Source organism: Crotalus tigris, unplaced genomic scaffold, assembly GCF_016545835.1.
Source record: "Crotalus tigris isolate CLP2741 ecotype Arizona unplaced genomic scaffold, ASM1654583v1 scf7180000024422.1470167, whole genome shotgun sequence".
NCBI classification, from domain to species: domain Eukaryota; kingdom Metazoa; phylum Chordata; class Lepidosauria; order Squamata; family Viperidae; genus Crotalus; species Crotalus tigris.
This window is the reverse complement of record NW_024100588.1, coordinates 693,377-713,984: the sequence shown is the minus strand read 5'-3', so window position 1 is coordinate 713,984 and position 20,608 is coordinate 693,377. Positions and strand designations below refer to the sequence as shown.

Below are 20,608 nucleotides of genomic sequence, written 5' to 3'. Positions count from 1 at the left end.
GAGGGCTACCTGTATCTTCCCAGGAGACTTCCAGCCTAGTGCATAAAAGAAATTCAACCTCTTTGATCCTTCCCCCCCATATAATTTTTAATTCGGATCATTACAAAGCATTTATTAACTTGCAACATTGTATGAGGCTTTTCATGAAGAATTTGGGGGTGCCCCCTCTGTTATTAATGGGAGGATTTATTTTTGGCATCCCCTTCCTGTTAGTTGTGTTCAGTTCTAGGGCTCATCTTTGTTTCTTGGCTGAGGTAGCCAGCATTGCCTGAAGACAATTCCTATATGCCAAGGCCCGCAGAATGCTGCTGTTACCTTCCCACCGAAGTGGTACCTATTTATCTAGTTGAATTTGCATGCTTTTGAACTGCTAACTGGGCAGGAGTTGGAGCAACATTACTACTTAGTACTATAGTTGTTTGGCTGCTAAAAGAGTGCTAGATTGTGTAGTTTGCACTCATGCACTTATCCAGGGTGCACCACAGGGGGTGAACTAGTTCCGCACCTGGTGCGAAGGTTCTTGCTGAAATGGTCCAGGAAAGCTACAATTGTAGCTTTTGATGCTGCAGAATTGTGAAGTTGAAAAAAATGTATTTTTCCATGTAATCCTTCATTTCTTTTTTTTCCATGATTGCTTCCTAGCTACAGCTAGCAGCTAGAGACCGGTGAGGTCCCATAGATTGGGCCTCCTTCAGGTCTCGTCGGCCAGACAATGTCGGCTGGCGGGCCCTCGGGGAAGGGCCTTTTCTGTGGTGGCTCTGACCTGGTGGAATCAACTTCCCCCCGAGGTTCGAACTACTCCCACCCTGCCGGCCTTTAAGAAAGCCATTAAAACTCTCCTGTTCCGGCAGGCCTGGGGCTGATGTCCCCGGGGGGGGGGATATGATCGGACATGCTGTATGATTGTATTATTTTATTGTTTTATTGTTGATGATTGTTTTAATTTTGTACGCCGCCCTTTGGGATTGGGCGGCATATAAATAAAAATAAATAAATAAATAAATAAATAAATAAATAAATAGCATGCTTTTATTTTGATTTATTTATTATTCATTACATTTATTTATGACATTTACAATTCTTATTTTTGTTGTTGTTGTTTATAAATTTATTTTTCTGTCTATGTCAGGAGAGAGTAACAGACACCCTTTCTCTCCCCCCCCCCTCTCTGTTTGATCCTTCTGGAATGAAGAACTTTTTAACCTTCAATGTGCTTTCAGGTCACTGAAATTGCCATACCACATTGAGACACCGGGTGGCGATCCTGAGATACCACAGCTTTACCTTTGTCTTCTTAAATGCCAAATGTTGAGTTTTCTATAGGGCTTTGAGGAGACCTCACAACCAACCACATCAATCGATTTACAGCACTTGTACCTAAAGCTCTTTTAAAAACAGAACTTATTTACCTTGAGAAGAAATCCACAGATTGCCATTTGTCTTTCTCATCCACCAGAATAGTTGTTCAGGACTGCACTGATCCTTCAGATCTATTTTTGGGTGTGTGGATCTCCTCTCCTTCATCCATGGCCCTCATCTGGGTATGCATTGCGTTCCTCATTTCACTCTTAAGTAAGTGATTCTTTTCCATACTTTATGAACACATTAAGTATTTATTTCCTCCCAATATTAGATCATAGTGTTTGGCTGTGCATAACGTCAATTGTTTAGGTTGCTTTAAATCAGGTAGATTCTCTGGAAGATTTCTTGGAAATTGGCAGTAACGTATCTGCAAGGAATTACAAAAACTGAACAGTAGTATTCAGCTGAAATGAAACATATGTGTGTCTTGTGTGTGTGTGTGTGGTGATGGGCATAATGGAAAGAATTTCTGGGAAGGAATTTGTCCGGGACAGCCTTAATAGTCAGCATAGATATTTGCAGACAGCAAGAAAGTAGAATAGAATAGAATAGAATAGAATAGAATAGAATGGAATGGAATGGAATGGAATGGAATGGAATGGAATGGAATGTGGAAGGGACCTTGTAGGTCTTCTAGTCTAGCCCCCTGCTCAAGCAGGAGAACCTATACTGTCTCAGACAGGTGAATGTCTACTCTCTTTTTTAAAATCTCCAGTGATGGAGTGCCCACGATTTCTGGGGGTAAGCTGTTCCACTGGTTGATTGTCCTCACTGTCAGGAAGCTTGTCCTTAATTCCAGGTTGCTTCTCTATTTGATCAGTTTCCAACCATTGTTTCTCGACCTTCCTTCTGGTGCTTTGGAGACTAGTTTGACATCCTCTTCTTTGTGACAGCCCCTCAAATACTGGAACACTGCTATCATGTTACTCCTATTTCTTCTTTTCTTTAGACTAGTCAAATCCAAGTCGTGCAGCCGTTCTTCATATGTCTTAGTCTCCAGGCCTTTGATCATCTTAGTTGCTGTACTCTGAACTGTTTCCAACATTTCAACATCTTTTTTGTAATATGGTGACCAAAATTGGTTGCAATATTCCAGTGTGGTCTCACTAGGGTTTTATAAAGCGGTACTAATACTTTGCATGATCTTGATTCTATGCCTCTGTTTATACAACCCAGGACTGTATTAATTACACTAGCACACTGCTAGCTCAAAGGCACCAAAGTTGTTTCTGAAAAGAGAAAGAAGGACCTACTTGTTCACCTCTCCAACTCACTTCATGCTTTCTGCATTACTTTCTGTCCAGGAAGAAGCACAGGACAGTCAGTGGACCAAACATCTGGCATTGTGACTGTTACTGGAGGACAACTGGTCTCTCTCAATTGTTCCTATGAAAAAGAGTTTCCTGTGACAAATGACCTTTTCTGGTACATTCAACATCCTGGTCAACCTCTGAAATTCTTTTTGGCATCTTACTTGAAAAACCCTCAAGGATTCCAAGCTACTCACGTTTCCCATGAAAACAAAAAGGGGACTTTCAATTTGCAGATACGTGCCTGCCAACTGAAGGACTCTGCTGTCTACTTCTGTGCCTCCAGTGAGACACTGTGTGACAAAGTTAACAAGAAGCCAACAGAAAAGTCACAAAGGGGGAGAAAAGCAGTGAAGGTGTTCTCAGAAATGAAAATTCCAATAGTTCCTTTGAGATTAAGGTTCATGAACATAGATGGACGTAATCCAGATCAACCTTGCAATGGAATGGAGAGGTAGGAAATTAGGATATTTGTGGTCACTCAGTATCTGATCCCAAGAAGAAGGACCACCTGGGAAAATAGAAAAATGATATTTAACCATTTGGAACCACTTATCTCCATAGTCATGCAGAGAATGCTTCCACGTCATTGAGATTCTAGCATGGTGAATTTTCCATTCAACATTGGGATTCATTTTTCCATTTCTAACCTTTTCAGGTTGACAAGATCAGAAATGAGGAGGTGATCAGCTGCCTGAGAAAGCCAAGGGAAATCATCAAAACAATTAAAAAGTGAAAATTAGAATATTTCAGACATGTGATGCGACACCCAGAAAAATACGCATACTCCATTTAATCCTCCAGGGAAAGATTGAAGGCAAACGAGGTCCAGGCAGAAGAAGAACATCGTGGCTTCAAAATCTGAGGGACTGGTTTGGACAAAACTCAGCAGCACTTTTTCGTGCGGCTGTTGATAAAAACAGGATCGCCAACATGATCGCCAATGTCCGATAACGGATATGGCACAAGAAGAAGAACCCTTTCAGACTGACTGCAACTCACATTTGATATGAAGAACATCTCTCTCTCTCTCTTTCTCTCTGTTTCTGTCTCTCTCTTATTTATCTTCCAAGTTCCTTCTCCTTTCACGAGGCCAACAATGCCTGTTTCTTTCAGAAATCACCTTCAACCCTGGGATCCTTCCTTCAACCAAACTGCTTTCTTACACCTACAGTACTTTAAAACACATGGTGGCAACCTTGAAATAACTTTGGTTATTTGGTTTGCCTTCCTTTTACCACCAAATTTACATATTAGAAGTCCATTTCTTTGTGAAGGGAACAAGCGGTATAGCTAAGTTTCTTTCATAGCAAAGTTGGCAAGGAACCTCTGAAGGTGATTATACCAGCTTTGAAATCCCCCAAACATATATTTGTTTTTTTTTACTATTTTCATTATTCATCTGGAAAAATGATGTTGTGGTCTGTCCTACTCCTCATCATCTCAGTTTTAAGTAAGTATTTATTTCCTCACAATGTTAGACTATATGTTTTGGCTGGGCATATTTTGAATTCTTTGAAATCAAGTGGAGTAGGAACCCTAGAGAATGTCTGGAAAATTGACAATAGATTGTCTGCAAGGAATTACAAGAAAAACAGAAGTATTCAGCATCAATGAACGGTGTGTATTTTTTGTTGGGGAAAGATTTCAAACTACATTTCATTGTAGTTCTGAATACTGCACATGGACTTAAGCTCCTTTTTACATTTGTCACATTCAATGAATTCTGTTTTGAAAGCATTTAGAAATGAGGAATCCTTGATAGTAGCACTAAAGAAGGCACTTGGGTAGTACATTGAACCAATGCAGCATCAGCCTCATTAAGTAAGCTGGGCAAGAAACATAACCAGATGAACTAATTTTACTTTATTGTGAAACTACACTAAGAGAGTGTTGAAAGTACAAATCATCCACCATCTCCTTTCAAAGCCCAAGAAATTAGGGAGTGTCTCTTCTAAGCCTCTTGCCCTAGCTACTATTCAGCTAGAGGTTATACTGTTTGGTATCTGAATGTTCCGCAGGCTAGGGGTCCCCAACTAGCCTGCGGAAGTGGCAGAGGAGTGCACATGTCAAGTGCTTGCGTGAGTAGCAGGCGAGTGTGCATGTCAAGTTCCATTTGTCCTTCGAATATTTGTCCCATTCAATAAACAGACTTCCCCATTTCTGTTTTGAAAGCATTTAGAATTGAGAAATTTTTGATAGTAGCACTGAAGAAGACAGCTGGGTAATGTCTTGAACCAATGCATTTTCTGCCTCATTAGGTAGGATGGGATTTCTCCAAGGCATCCCTAAGAATAGAATGGAATGGAATAGAATAGAATGGAATAGAATAGAATAGAATAGAATAGAATAGAATAACAGAGTTGGAAGGGACCTTGGAGGTCTTCTAGTCCAGCCCTCTGCTCAGGCAGGAGAACCTAAACCATCCCAGACAAGTGACTGTCCAGTTTCTTCTTAAAAGCCTCCAGTGATGGGGCACCCATGATTTCTGGAGAGGCAAGCTGTTCCACTGGTTAATTGTCCTCCCTGTTAGGAGGTTTCTCTTTAATTCCAGGTTGTTTCTCTCTTTGATCAGCTTCCAAACATTGTTTCTTGTCCTGCCCTCTGGTGCTTTGGAAAATAATGTGACCCCACCTCTTCTTTGTGGCAGCCCCTCAATACTGGAATACTGCTATCATGTCACCCCTATTTCTTCTTTTCTTTAGTCTAGCCAAAGCCAAGTCCTGCAGCCATTCTTCACATATTTTAGTTTCCAGACTGCATAGTTGTTTGTGGACACCAAGAAAGGAGTCAAAACAGCACCAAGGTTGTTTCGGAAAAGAAAGAGAAGAATCTAGATGTCCGTTTCTCCAACTCACCTCATGCCTTTTACATTTATTTTCTTTCCAGGAGGAAGCACAGGACAGTCAGTGAACCAAACATCTGGCATTCTGACTGTTACTGAAGAACAACCTGTTTCTCTCAATTGTTCCTATGAAGGACAGTTTAGTATAAATTACCCATTCTGGTACATTCAGCATCCTGGTCAGCCTCTGGAGATCTTGTTGACCAAATTTGACAACAAGAACCAAGATTTCCAAGCTATTCACAATGAAAACAAGAATAAAGGGACTTTCAACATGCGGAAACCAGCCATCCAGCTGCAGGACTCTGCTGTCTATTTCTGTGCCTTCAAAGAGACACAGTGAGAGGAAGCAGAAAAGGAACCAGTCAAAAACTGGAGAAAAAGTATTAAGAGCAGAGACAGGGAGATATTGCAATTGTCAATTGATCCACTTAACAACAGTGACTCTTTCAGTTTCATGTTTCATATTAGGTAGTTCTCTCTTCCACTCTCCCTCTCATATCCTCCCAGTTTCCTCTCCATTCACCTGGACAATAATATATTTTTCTTTCAGAAATCACTTTCAACCCTGGGATCCTTCCTTCAACCAAACTTCTTTCTTACTGCTCCTTTAAAACACATGGTGGCAATCTTGAGGCAACATGAGTCTTACCAAGTGCCACATATGAAATCCTGTATAGCACATATGCTCTGTGAAACATATCCTGTGGTTTGTCTTTTTTTTTTTTGCCACCAAATTAACATATTAGAAGCCCACTTCTTTCTGAAATGAAATTTCTGTGTCTCTTCCACAGCAAAGTTGGCCAGGAAACTCTGAAGGTGAATATACCAGCTCTGAAATCCTCCAAAGATATTTTTGGTTACTAACCCCATTCTTCATCTGGAATCATGTGGCTGTTTATCATCCTCATCTCACTTTTAAGTAAGAATTTATTTCCTCACAAGGTTGAGCTATAGGTTTTGGCTAGGCAATTTATTCAGTTGTTCAGGTTCCTTGAAATAAGGAAGAGTAGGATCACCTGGAAAATGTCTGGAAAATTAACTGTCTGCAAGGGATTGCAAGGACACGGACAGAAATATTGCAAAAAACATGGACAGAAGTATTTAATAGGAATGAAGGCAGGTGATGGTTTGTGTGTGTTCAGTATGCTTGGTGGTAGGTATGAATGAAAGAATATAAAACAAGGAAGGAATTTGCCCAAAGCAACCCTGAAAATTAGCATCGATGTTTCAATACAGCATGAAAGTAGGTCCAACCAGCAGCAAGATTTTTTTCTGAAGAGAGGGAAAAGGACCAACCTGTGCACCTCTGCAGCTAACCTCATGTCTTCTGCATTTATCTTCTGTCCAGGAAGAAGTGCAGGACAGTCTGTGAAGCAAACAACTGGTACTGTGACAGTGATAGAAAGAGAATCTGTCTTTCTCAGTTGTTCCTATGAAGCACAAATTAGTAGCTCATTTTTCACATACTGGTATATTCAACAACCTGGTCAGCCTCTGAAGCTCTTGTTGACAGAGTATGAAAATGATGCCCAAGGCTTCCATGCCACTCATGATGAAGGAAAGAAAAATGGGACTTTCAATTTAGAGAAAAAGGCCACCCAGCTGCAGGACTCTGCTATCTACTTCTGTGCCTTCAAAGAGACACAATGAGATGAAGCAGAAGGGGAGTTAATCAAAAACAGGAGACAACAACAAACGCAAGAGAAGTTTTTTGCTATCTGGGACAAATGGATAAAATTTATACAATTTAGATTGGGTATACAAAAATATTATATAGCTTTTTCATAAGTTTTATTTTTATATATATTATAGATATCCTTTATATATATATAAATATAAAGTTTTTAATTTAATTTTTATTTTTATTTTTTTTTATTTTTTTTTTTTATTATTATTATTTCTTAAGCCTATATTCTGCTCTGGGAAGCTCAGGGGGGGGGAAGGGAGGGTTTTTGGGAGGGGTGTGGGGTGGGGGGTTTTTTTTATATGTATTGTTTAATTTTTTTTTTTCCTCTTTTGTATATGTTGTTTTTTGTTCTGTATTGTTCTTGTTTTTTTTTGTAAAATTTATAAAACTTTTAATAAAAAAAAAAAAAAAAAAAAAAAAAAAACAGGAGAAAAAAAAATAGTGTAGAGACAGGGGAATTTTGCATTTGTGACACTTGCACATCAAAATTCTTCTCAAGACTGAAAATAGCTCCTGATTTCCTTGTCCACTGTACCAGCTGGGTCAGAGAAGTAGTCTGTTGCTGCCAATTGAATTGAAGTTACTATAATCCTCATTTTTTCTTTCTTTCTTTCTTTCTTTCTTTCTTTCTTTCTTTCTTTCTTTCTTTCTTTCTTTCTTTCTTTCTTTCTTTCTTTCTTTCTTTCTTTCTTCCTGAAGTTCTGCAATTTGGTTTTTCTGTGACGTTATTCCGTGTTGGATGGAATAAGAGGAAATGTTACCTAACCTCTGGTAACCCATGTCTCCCTAGTAATCATCATCATCATCATCATCATCATCATCATCATCATCACAATAGAGCTGGAAGGGACCTTAGAGGTCATCTAGTCCAGCACCCTGCTCAAGCAGGAAACCCTATATCACTTCAGACAAGTGGCTGTCTGGCCTTTTCTTAAAAACCTCCAGTCATGAAGCACCCACAACTTCTCAAGGCAACTTCTGTTCCACTAGTTAATTGTCCTCACTGTTAGGAAGTTTCTCCTTAATTCCAGGTTGCTTTTCTCCTTGATTAGTTTCCATCCTTGCCTTCTGGTGCTTTGGAAAATAAATTGACCCCATCCTCCTTGTAGCAGCCCCTCAATTACCGGAATACTTGCTAACATATCCCCCCCCCCCAGTCCTTCTTTTCTCTAGACTGGCCATTCCCAAATCCTGCAACTGGTCTTCATATAAAACTCACATTTCACGGGTGTTTCAACACAGCAAGAAAGGAGCCCCAAGCAGCAGCAAGATTGTTTCGGAAAAGAGTGAAAAGGACGTATGTGTCCACCTCTCCAGTTAACTTCATTCTTTCTGCATTATCATTTGTCCAGGATTGGCTGCTAAAGAGCCGTTTCTTAGAGGAACAGGAGCAGGATCAGATTAAAAAGGAATGTGAGACTCTCCCCCTTTTTTCAGCAGCAGAATTCTTGAGGAAGTCTTCTCTTATTATTTCTATCTCTTTTGCCTACTGTCTGGCAATGTAGTCTAGACATGACATACGCCCAGGACGTACAAGAGGTATGCCCAACTAATTCTATTTTATTATAAGGCTACATTAATGGAATCCTACAGCTCTAAATGAACAAGATCACGTGAAGTATTAATACCATTTTACAATGCCCTGGTAAGGCCACACTTGGAATACTGCATCGAGTTTTGGTCACCACAATGTAAAAAAGATGTTGAGACTCTAGAAAGAATACAGAGAAGAGCAACAAAGAGGATTAGGGGACTGGAGGCTAAAACATATGAGGAACGGTTGCGGGAATTGGGTATGTCTAATTTAACAAAGAGAAGGATGAGGGGGGACATGATAGCAGTGTTCCAATATCTCAGGGGCTGCCACAAAGTAGAGGGAGTCAAGCTATTCTCCAAAGCGCCTGAAGGCAGGACAAGAAGCAATGGATGGAAACTAATCAAGGAGAGAAGCAACCTAGAACTAAGGAGAAACTTCCTGACAGTTGGAACAATTAACCAGTGGAACAACCTGCCTCCAGAAGCTTTGAATGCTCCAACATTGGAAGTTTTTAAGAAGAGACTGGATAGCCATTTGTCTGAAATGATATAGGGTTTCCTGCCTGAGCAGGGGGTTGGACTCGATGACCTCCAAGGTCCTTTCCAACTTTATTATTATTATTATTATTGTTGTTGTTGTTGTTGTTATTATTATTATTTGTCCCCCATTGACGTTACAGGCCAAGTAACTAGGGAGGGTCCTTTCCCAAGGCCCTTTAACACTGGGATCCTTCCTTGAACTCAGCTCTCTTCCTACACCTACTTTATAACATAAGGTGGCAATCTTGAATCAACATGAGCCTCAGCTGCTGTAGAAAATATGCTCTGTGAACCACACCCTGTGGTTTGTCTTCCTTTTACCACCAAATTTAGATGCCCTAAGTTGATTTATTTGAGAAGGAAAAGAGTTGTGTAACTTCTCACAGCAGAGTTGGCTGGGAAGATCTGAAGGTGACCACACCAGCTTTGAAGTCCTCCAAAAGGGTGGTAAATAACCGCTTCCTTATCTGGAAAGATGTTGCTGGGGCCTCTTTTCATCGTCTTCTTCATCATCTCACTTTTAAGTCCATTTTATCCTTCACTATTTTTGATTATAGGTTTTGGCTGGCCATAACTTGAGCTGTTTAGGTTCCTTGAAATCTGGTAGAATAGGATCTCCTGAGAGATGTTTGGGACATTGGTATTGAATTATCTGCAAGAACAACAATGGATGTAATCTGCTGGAATAGAAAGTGTGTGTGTGTGTGTGTGTGTGTGTGTGTGTGTGTGTGTGTGTGTGTGTGTTCAGCGTCCTTTGTGGTGGACACTGCTTTCTTACCACTCCTTTAAAACACACGGTGGCAATCTTGAGACAACATGAGTCTTATCAAGTGCCACATATAATCCTGTATAGCACATATTCTGTGAACCATATCCTGTGGTTTGTCTTTTTTTTTTGCCACCAAATTAACATATGAGAAGCCCACTTCTTTCTGAAATGAAATTTCTGTGTCTCTTCCACAGCAAAGTTGGCCAGGAAATTCTGAAGGTGACTACACCAGCTCTGAAATCCTCCAAATATATTTTTGGTTAGTAACCCTATTCTTCATCTGGAATCATGTGGCTGTTTATCATCCTCATCTCACTTTTAAGTAAGTATTTATTTCCTCAGAAAGTTGAGCTATTGGTTTTGGCTAGGCAATTTATTCAGTTGTTCAGGTTCCTTGAAATAAGGTAGAGTAGGATCACCTGGAAAATGTCTGGAAAATTAACTGTCTGCAAGGGATTGCAAGGACACGGACAGAAATTTTGCAAAAAACATGGACAGAAGTATTTAATAGGAATGAAGGCAGGTGATGGTTTGTGTGTGTTCAGTATGCTTGGTGGTAGGTATGAATGAAAGAATATAAAACAAGGAAGGAATTTGCCCATAGCAACCCTGAAAATTAGCATCGATGTTTCAATACAGCATGAAAGTAGGTCCAACCAGCAGCAAGATTTTTTTCTGAAGAGAGGGAAAAGGACCAACCTGTGCACCTCTGCAGCTAACCTCATGCCTTCTGCATTTATCTTCTGTCCAGGAAGAAGTGCAGGACAGTCTGTGAAGCAAACAACTGGTACTGTGACAGTGATAGAAAGAGAATCTGCCTTTCTCAGTTGTTCCTATGAAGCAGAAATTAGTGGCTCATTTTTCACATACTGGTACATTCAACAACCTCTGAAGCTCTTGTTGACAGAGTATGAAAATGATGCCCAAGGCTTCCATGCTACTCATGATGAAGGAAAGAAAAATGGGACTTTCAATTTAGAGAAAGAGGCCACCCAGCTGGAGGACTCTGCTATCTACTTCTGTGCCTTCAAAGAGACACAATGAGATGAAGCAGAAGGGGAGTTAATCAAAAACAGGAGAGAAAAAATAGTGTAGAGACAGGGGAATTTTGCACGTCAAAATTCTTCTCAAGACTGAAAATAGCTCCTGATTTCCTTGTCCACCGTACCAACTGGGTCAGAGAAGTAGTCTGTTGCTGCCAATTGAATTGAAGTTGCTATAATCCTCATTTTCCTTCCTTCCTTCTTTCTTTCTTTCTTTCTTTCTTTCTTTCTTTCTTTCTTTCTTTCTTTCTTTCTTTCTTTCTTTCTTTCTTTTTTCTTCCTGATGTTATGCAATTTGGTTTTCTGTGACGTTATTCCTGTGTTGGATGGAATAAGAGGAAATGTTACCTAACCTCTGGAAACACTTATCTCCCTATTAATCATCATCATCATCATCATCATCATCATCATCATCATCATCATCATCATCACAATAGAGCTGGAAGGGACCTTAGAGGTCTTCTAGTCCAGCATCCTGCTCAAGCACGAAACCCTGTATCACTTCAGACAAGTGGCTGTCTGGCCTTTTCTTAAAAACGTCCAGTCATGAAGCACCCACAACTTCTGAAGGCAACTTCTGTTCCACTAGTTAATTGTCCTCACTGTTAGGAGGTTTCTCCTTAATTCCAGGTTGTTTTTCTCCTTGATTAGTTTCCATCCTTGCCTTCTGGTGCTTTGGAAAATAAATTGACCTCATCCTCCTTGTGGCAGCCCCTCAATTACCGGTTAAAACATATGAGGAACGGTTGCGGGAATTAGGTATGTCTAGTTTAACGAAGAGAAGGACAAGCGGGGAACATGATAGCAGTGTTCCAGTATCTCAGGGTCTGCCACAAAGAAGAGGGAGTCAAGCTATTCTCCAAAGCACCTGAAGGTAGGACAAGAAGCAATGGATGGAAACTAATCAAGGAGAGAAGCAACCTAGAACTAAGGAGAAACTTCCTGACAGTTGGAACAATTAACCAGTGGAACAACCTGCCTCCAGAAGCTTTGAATGCTCCAACACTGGAAGTTTTTAAGAAGAGACTGGATAGCCATTTGTCAGAAATGGTATAGGGTTTCCTGCCTGAGCAGGGGATTGGACTCGATGACCTCCAAGGTCCTTTCCAACTTTTTATTATCATTATTATTATTATTATTAATTATTTCTCCCCTATTGACGTTACAGGCCAAGTAACTAGGGAGGGTCCTTTCCCAAGGCCCTTTAACACTGGGATCCTTCCTTGAACTTAGCTCTCTTCCTACGCCTACTTTATAACATAAGGTGGCAATCTTGAATCAACATGAGCCTCAGCTGCTGTAGAAAATATGCTCTGTGAACCATACCCTGTGGTCTGTCTTCCTTTTACCATCAAATTTAGATGCCCTAAGTTGATTTATTTTCGAAGGAAAAGAGTTGTGTAACTTCTCACAGCAGAGTTGGCTGGGAGGATTTGAAGGTGACCACACCAGCTTTGAAGTCCTCCAAAGGGCGGTAAATAACCCCTTCCTTATCTTGAAATATATTGCTGGGGCCTCTTTTCATCATCTTCATCATCATCATCTCACTTTTAAGTCCATTTTATCCTTCACTATTTTTGATTATAGGTTTGGCTGGCCATAACTTGAGCTGTTTAGGTTCCTTGAAATCTGGTAGAATAGGATCTCCAGGAAGATGTTTGGGACATTGGTATGGAATTATCTGCAAGAACAACAATGGATGTAATCTGCTGGAATAGAAGGTGCATGTGTGTGTGTGTGTGTGTGTGTGTGTGTGTGTGTGTGTGTGTTCAGTGTCCTTGGTGGTGGACATGCTGGAAAGAATATAAAACTGGGAAGGGATTTTTCCAGGTTAGCCCTCATATTTAGCACTGATATGGGCAGACACCAAGAAAGTAGCTCAAAGCAACACCAAGGTTGTTTCTGAAAACAAGGAGAAGGATCTACATATCCACCTCCCCAGCTAACTTCCTACCTTCTCTATTATCTTCTGTTCAGGAGGAAGCACGGGTCAATTGGTCAACCAAACATCTGGCATTGTGACTGTTACTGAAGGACAATCTATTTCTCTCAGATGTTCCTATGAAGCATCGTACAGTGGCAATAATTACCCATCCTGGTACATTCAGCATCCTGGTCAGCCTCTGGAGATCTTGTTGGATGAAATTGACAACAAGGCTCCAGGTTTCCAGGCTACTCACAATAAAACCCGTAATAAAGGGACTTTCAACATGCAGAAACAAGCCATCCAGCTGGAGGACTCTGCTGTCTACTTCTGTGCCTTCAGTGAGACACAGTGAGAGGAAGCAGAAGGGGAGCCAATCAAAAACAGGAGAAACGGTAGAAAAAGTATTAAGAGCAGAGAACCAGGGGATTTTGCTATTGTCCATTGATTCGCTTAACAACAACGATTCTTTCAGACTCACATTTCTTATTATGAAGTGTGGGAAGCCCCCTCTCCTCCTATCGAGTCCAACCCCCTGCTCACAGAAGGAATTATTATTATTATTATTTGATGGATTGGCAGCTAGATACTGGTTGCTTAAATGAAAAACAGCATCAGCTTAAGAAGAAATATGAGAATTTCCTACTCTTTTTTCAGCAGGAAAATGCTTAGAGAATTCTCTTGTTTTCTCTCTACCTTTTGCTTACTGCTTGCAAGGTGGACCAGACAAGAAGTGCACCTGGATGAACTAATTCTACTTTATTGTAAGATTACAGAATCTTCAAGTCTGAAAGTTCATTTCTCCTTCCTGGTCTTTACTCTTCAAGAAAATAGGTCCTTCAAACCAGCTGCCTTCTCACACTTACTTGAAAACACAGGGTGGAACTGAGATGTAGAAAGTCAGATAATCTTTCAGAATATCTTGTGTTGAGTCCTTGGCGCAAAGCAGACACGAGAAGCAGTTGGAGTTCTCAGTTTTCTTTATTCTGCGTTCAGCTTACAAGTAGATGGCTTTCCTTAAGCTTCCCAAACTCTCGCAGCCTCTTATATAGGCAACTCCCAGGTAAATGTGTTACTTTTCCCGCGCCAGCACCCGCGCATGCGCACGGCGCTGGCGACAGCCTGTCTGGTCCCGGGCAGCCTTGCACCTGCCCGGGACTGCCTGCAAACGCCCGAGCCGTTTGCAAGGCTCGGGACATAACACCCCTTTCCCCCGGGCTGAAACTACTACCAACATATAATCATTTGTTCTATACAGCGTTCCGCTCCCCAGTGCTTCCACTGTTTGCTGGCTTTTGCCTTGCCAGCAATGTTATATAATCCTCTAGGTACTTAGGAGATTTCTTTGCTCTCTGTGACCTTCTCAGCTCTGGTTTACTAGCAGGAGTTCCCTGACTGGAGGGAGATGTGAGCCTGTTCTCCTTATTTTGTCTTGGTGCCTTCCAAGGGCTGTGCCCTGATGCCTGGCCTGCTTGCTCGCCCACCGGGCTCGTCAGGCCAGGGCTTCTGTCACTTTGTGACCTGGTTGACCTGCCTAGCTGTAGACCCTCGGGCCCCCTGAAGTGATAGCCACTGCTGGGCGTCTCTGTTGAACCTCCTAGGTCCATCCAAGACCTGTCAGGAGGCTGTCCATTCCCTGAACCCCGTTCTGTGTCCAGGCTTGTGTGGGTTTCTGTACCTTCCCAAAACTCAGTTATTCCCTGATTTGGGCTAGAGGTGTTGTAGTCGGGACTTGGTTCCTCGACCACCTCCCTGTATGTTTGACCCCCTGTAGGATTTGGGGTAAGGTCAGGCCAACCTTGGGGATTGTGTGCCAGCTCTCTTGCGGGGAATGATTTGTTGGGATGCCCCCGGGTATCCTCCGTGACTGGAGTGCTGTGTGATATGTGTGGAAAGTGAGTATGCCCCCGGGGTGACTCCCTGGCTGGAGTAGGCGTGGATGCCTGGTAGTTGGGTAGGCTCATAGAATTCTTGTTCGGAGCTCTCGCGGAACCCTGGAATGGGCCGTTTGTGGCTCCATCAGTGGAGATGGGCAGCAGCTCGTGCCCTTCCCTTTGCTCCAAAGGGTCCCCCTCCCCCCCTGGAAAAGACCCAGGAGTCTCAGCTGGAAGATGCCGCCTAGGGCGGAGTTGGTCGATGTGCCTGCGCAGGACATGACCGTTGTCCAGAGCTACCTCGTAGGATAGAGGACCCGTGACCCTGGAGACAGAAGCGGGGACCCATGTATGACCAGGCCCGTAATTGCGAGTCCAGACCGGGGCACCCTCAAGTAGTTGTCTAGGTGCCCTAGGATGTGAGGTAGATGAAGGCAATCTGTCCGGATGCAACCGGTCAAGTTTAGTAGTAAGTTGACGCCCCCAACGAAGTTCAGCTGGGCTTCTCCCTGTAGAAGTGGACGGTGTGGTGCGATAAGAAAGGAGAAAGTCAGCCAACCTGTGATGCCAGTCCCCGTAGGTGAGTCTTTTCAAGGCGTCCTTTGTGATGCGCACCATGCGTTCAGCCATACCTTTGGTGGACGGGTGGAAAGGCGCAGACGTGGCATGACGAATCATGTTAGCCTGTAAAAAAGCTTGGAATTCGGAGGAAGTGAATTGAGGGCCGTTGTCGGACACAATGACATCTGGCAGCCCGTGTGCAGCAAAAATCCCCCTCAGTACCTGAATAGTCTTTGCAGTGGTGGTGGATGAGACAGGTACAACCTCAAGCCATTTCGAGTGGCTGTCAACAAGGACCAAGAAGAACTGGCCCTGAAAGGGCCCAGCGTAGTCAATGTGCACCCTAGACCATGGGGACTGTGTTTCCTCCCATCTGTGCACGGGAGCTTGGGGCATCTCTGGGCGAGATCGTTGGCACAGGTGGCATGCATGCACCTTAGCCTCAATATTTTTATCTAAACCAGGCCACCATAAGTGGCTGCGTGCAAGAGCCTTCATACGAACAATGCCAGGATGACCCTCGTGGAGGGATTCCAAGACCCTAGTCCTCATTGATGTGGGAATGACAACTCTGTTTCCCCAAAGCAAACAACCCTGAGAAAGAGACAGCTCGTTCCTTTTGGACCAGAAACTCTGAAACTCAGGACTAGGGCAGTCCTCAGGCCAACCAGACAAACCCAGGAACGGACACGTGAAAGTGTGTGATCTGTACCTGTTTCAGCGGCAACATCCCTGGCACTAAGAGGGAGCTCGGGCAAGGCTTGGATTGATAGAATGTTGACAGCTGGCGCAGGGTCAGCTTCCACTGTTGGCAGAGGCAGTCTACTGAGGCCATCAGCATGGCCCATTTCTTTCCCAGGCTTGTGGAGTAAAGAAAAATCATATGCAGACAAAAAAATAGACCACCTAAGCATTCTAGGGGAAATGATTTGGGGAGTCTGCTTACGTGTGGTAAACAGTCCCAGCAGAGGCTTATGGTCAGTGAAGACCGTGAAATGCCTGCCATATAGAAAATCATGGAATTTTTTAATTCCCGCAACAACAGCCAGAGCCTCCCTGTCTATCTGAGCGTAGTTGCGCTCAGCAGAAGACAATGTTCTTGAATAATATGCAACAGGAACCTGAGTTCCATCAGACCTGAGGTGGCTCAGGACAGCTCCAACCCCGTAAGGGGACGCATCACACGCGATGCACACCAGGAAGAGACTCGTTGAAATGTGCAAGTACACTGTTAGAAGTGAGCAAGGCCTTGACTTCGTTAAAGCAGGCCTCATGCGTCTGTGACCACCGCCACACTGCTTGCTTGTCTAGTAGCCTGTGAAGAGGCTCAGCTACACTAGCTTTATGTGGAAGAAAAGAATTGTAGAAATTCAGGAGACCCAGGAAGGCCTGAAGTTCGGCCTTGGACTTTGGCCTAGGTGCTTCTAAAATGGCAGTTAGTTTGGATTCAGCAGGGTGAATTCCAGCAGCATCAATTTTGAATCCCAGAAATTCAGTAGAAGGCACCCCAATTTTGCATTTGTCTTTTTTGAGCTTGAGGCCTGTTTTCCTGAACCTTAACAGAACAGCCCTTAGCCTTTCAGCTAGAATGTGTGTGGAGTCTCCTGCAATTAAGACATCATCAAAGTAGGGGCAAACCCCCGGTATGCCCCGTAGTGTGTTTTCCATTACGCTTTGGAAAATCCCAGGAGCGACATTCACTCCAAACTGTAGCCTTTTTACCTTAAAGGCTCCCCTGTGGGTCACAATAGTCTGAGCTATAGCAGCATCATCATCAACAGGCAGCTGTTGATATGCTTGAGCTAGGTCAAGCTTTGCAAAAACGCGCCCCCCCCTTGAGGGAGGCCAATATGACTGACCACAGGAACAGGATAGGCATGTTGCTGCAATGCCTTATTCAGAGTGCATTTGTAGTCAGCACAAATGCGAATGTCCCCATTTGCCTTTAGAGGCGTGACAATGGGGGTCTCCCAAGGACTGGAATCAACAGGTTCTAGGATTCCCTGTTGAATCAGTTTGTCTAACTCAGTGTCAATTTTACTCTTTAAAGCAAAAGGGACCCTTCTTGCTTTAATTCTAATGGGAGTGACAGTGGGGTCTAGCTTTAAGGACACAGGGGGTCCTTTGAATGTGCCCAGCTGGGGGCTGAAAACATCTGCAAATTCTTTGCAGACTTCCTGTAGGTCGAGTGTTTGTAAACTGTTGAGTCCTGTGACGTGTATCCCCAGGGCCTCAAACCAATCGAGTCCTATGAGACTCGTTCGTTCACCCCCTACTACTAATACGTCTAGTGGACCTTCAAAACTCTTGTATTGCATGTTAAGGGTGGCCTCCCCCTTAACACACACTCTTGAATTTTGAAAATCTGTTAACACAATGTCAGAAGGCCTTAACTTGGCCTGAGTTCCACTACCGGAACAAATCTTCCTAAACGTATGCAAGGAGATGATTGAAAGGGCAGACCCTGTGTCCAGTTCCATAGACAATGGAACCCCTTGTAGCTTCACCTTGAGTGACAGCTTTTTCTTGATGGGCTTGTGTGTGCCTGTCCTGAAGATGCTTCTTCGCGAAGCGCAAAACCCTACCCTATTCTGGCTGGGGACCCTGGTACCTTTCAGGCGCAGTTCTTCCTGAGGTTGTACCTTTTCGTCGGCCCAGACACACAGCTGCAATGTGTCCTTGTTTGCCGCATGCCCGGCAGGTAGCGGAGCGGAACTTGCAGTCGGTTCTCCTGTGGCGACCTCCACAGCCGATGCACTTGAGCGGAGCTGAAGAGCTTCCCTTCTGATTTTCTTCCTTCGTGGGGTGGAGACGGTCGACTTCCTCGTCCGGATCCTCCTCGGAGTTTCTTTGGACGTCTTCCTGGTGCACGGATGCAACCTCTGGACTGTTTCTGATCGGCCGCATGTTCTTGACAGCGCCGCCTGCTGCTTCTTCTGCGGTGACTTCCCTTAAGGCATCTTGGTAGGACAACTCTTCTTTAGCGAAAAGTCTCTGTTGTAGATCTCGATGCCTTAACCCGCACACGAATCGGTCCCTCAGTCGTTCTTCGAGGTCTTTGAACTCGCAGTGCTTGGCGGCCTTCCGTAATGCGGCGATGAATTCTTTGGCCGACTCACCGGGCCGTTGATCCCTCTGCTCGAAGGTGTGGCGCCATGCGATGACGGACATCTTGGGGTGGAAGTGCTCCTTCAATAGCTTCTTCAGATCTGCGTAGCTGACAGACTCTACTGGAACAGGTGCTGCAAGGTTTTCTGCGATGTCGAAGGCGTCTTGACCGCAAACACAAAGCAGGGTGGCAGCCTTCAAGCTCTCTTCCCTCACTTGGTTTGCCTTGAAGTAGTTCTCCACCCTGGCTACGTATGACTCCCACCGCTCTGGATGTGAGACGTCGAACTCCGAAAGCCTTCCGACCTTTGCCATCTTCAGGAGACGGGTCTATCAGCCAGCCTACCCCCGAATGCGCACTGGATTGGCGGGTAGCTGCTGAGTCGACGCCGTTCCGCCGCTCAGGACTCACTTGGGTAAGCTTACACTTCTTCCTTTCCAGGCGGTGTAAGGCAATCCCACCTTCGTCGCCAGTGTTGAGTCCTTGGCGCAAAGCAGACACGAGAAGCAGTTGGAGTTCTCAGTTTTCTTTATTCTGCGTTCAGCTTACAAGTAGATGGCTTTCCTTAAGTTTCCCAAACGCTCGCAGCCTCTTATATAGGCAACTCCCAGGTAAATGTGTTACTTTTCCCGCGCCAGCACCCGCGCATGCGCACGGCGCTGGTGACAGCCTGTCTGGTCCCGGGCAGCCTTGCACCTGCCTGGGACTGCCTGCAAACGCCCGAGCTGTTTGCAAGGCTCGGGACATAACATCTTGGACTAGAGGTTCCTCAGCATCTGATACCAAGAAGAATGACCATCTGGGCTGGGATAAGAGCAAATGTTACCTAAACCTCTGGATGCATGGATCATGGCAGAGAATGTTTTCATATCATTTAGGTGATGGTATTGTGAGTTGTCCATCGAAAGCACTTTGAATATTAGGGTTCATCATATTAATTACTTCAGACTCTAAAATGATTCTTTCCAACTCACATTTTATATTACCCTCCCCCTCCTCTTATCTCAGTTCTCTGTTCTTCCACCTGGTTAATTTCTGTTTCTTTCAGAAATCACCTTCAACCCTTGGATCCTTCCTTTAGAGGAGCTGCTTTCTTATACCTACTTTAAAACACACGGTGGCAATCTTGAGATAACATGAGTCTTACCAGATGACATACATGATCTCTTCTGTTGCACGTATGCTCAGGGAAACATAACTTTGTTATGGTTTGTCTTCCTCTTGCCACCAAATTTACATGTTAGAACCCCATTACTTTCTGAAGGGAAAGAGCTGTAGAGTCCCTAAGTCGCTTTTAGACCAAAGCTGGCAGGGAAGCTCTGAAGGGTGACTACACCAGCTTTGGACTCCCCCAAAGAATTTTTTGGAGGGTAGTTCCCCCATTCTTCTTCAGGAAAAATGTGGCTGTGCCTTGTGTTCATCATCATCACCATCTCACTTTTAAGTAAGTATTTACGTGTTCACAATATTAGACTACAGGTTTTGGCTGGGCATATCTTGAGTTGTTTAGGTTCCTTGAAATCAAGTAGAATAGAATCCTCTGGAAAAATATCTTGTAATCGTCAGTAGATTTTCTGCAAAGAATATAAAGAGTCAAACAGAAGTATTCAGCTGTAATGAAGCTTGTGTGTGTGTGTGTGTGTGCGCGCACGCGCGCGTGTTCAGTGTATTTGATGGTTGAAAGAATATCAAACAAGGAAGGTAATCCTCACGATAGCAAGAAAGTAAATCCAGTCAGCAGCAAGATTGTTTCTGAAAAGTGGGAGGAGGACTTACTTGTCCATCTCTCTAATTAAACTCGTGAATTTGCTCTTATTTTCTGTCCAGGAGGAAGCAGAGGACAGTCACTGAAGCAAACATCTGGAATTCTGATTGTTACCGAAGAACAACCTGTTTCTCTCAATTGTTCCTATGAAGGACAATTTAGTATAAATTACCCATTCTGCTACATTCAGCATCCTGATCAGCCTCTGGAGATCTTGTTGAACGAAATTGACAACAATGCTCAAGGTTTACAGGCAACTCATTACCAAAATGACAAAAAG

General features: G+C 43.5%; 2 gene segments (V, D, J or C); both read left to right on the top strand.

The window, feature by feature from the left end:
• Positions 1–1,296: 1,296 nt before the first annotated feature.
• Positions 1,297–3,385, top strand: LOC120302035. The segment is given in 3 exon segments: positions 1,297–1,572; positions 2,667–3,126; positions 3,331–3,385. Coding segments are annotated over 3 exon segments (534 nt in total).
• Positions 3,386–3,562: 177 nt separating this feature from the next.
• Positions 3,563–6,267, top strand: LOC120302044. The segment is given in 2 exon segments: positions 3,563–4,125; positions 5,562–6,267. Coding segments are annotated over 2 exon segments (342 nt in total).
• Positions 6,268–20,608: the final 14,341 nt, after the last annotated feature.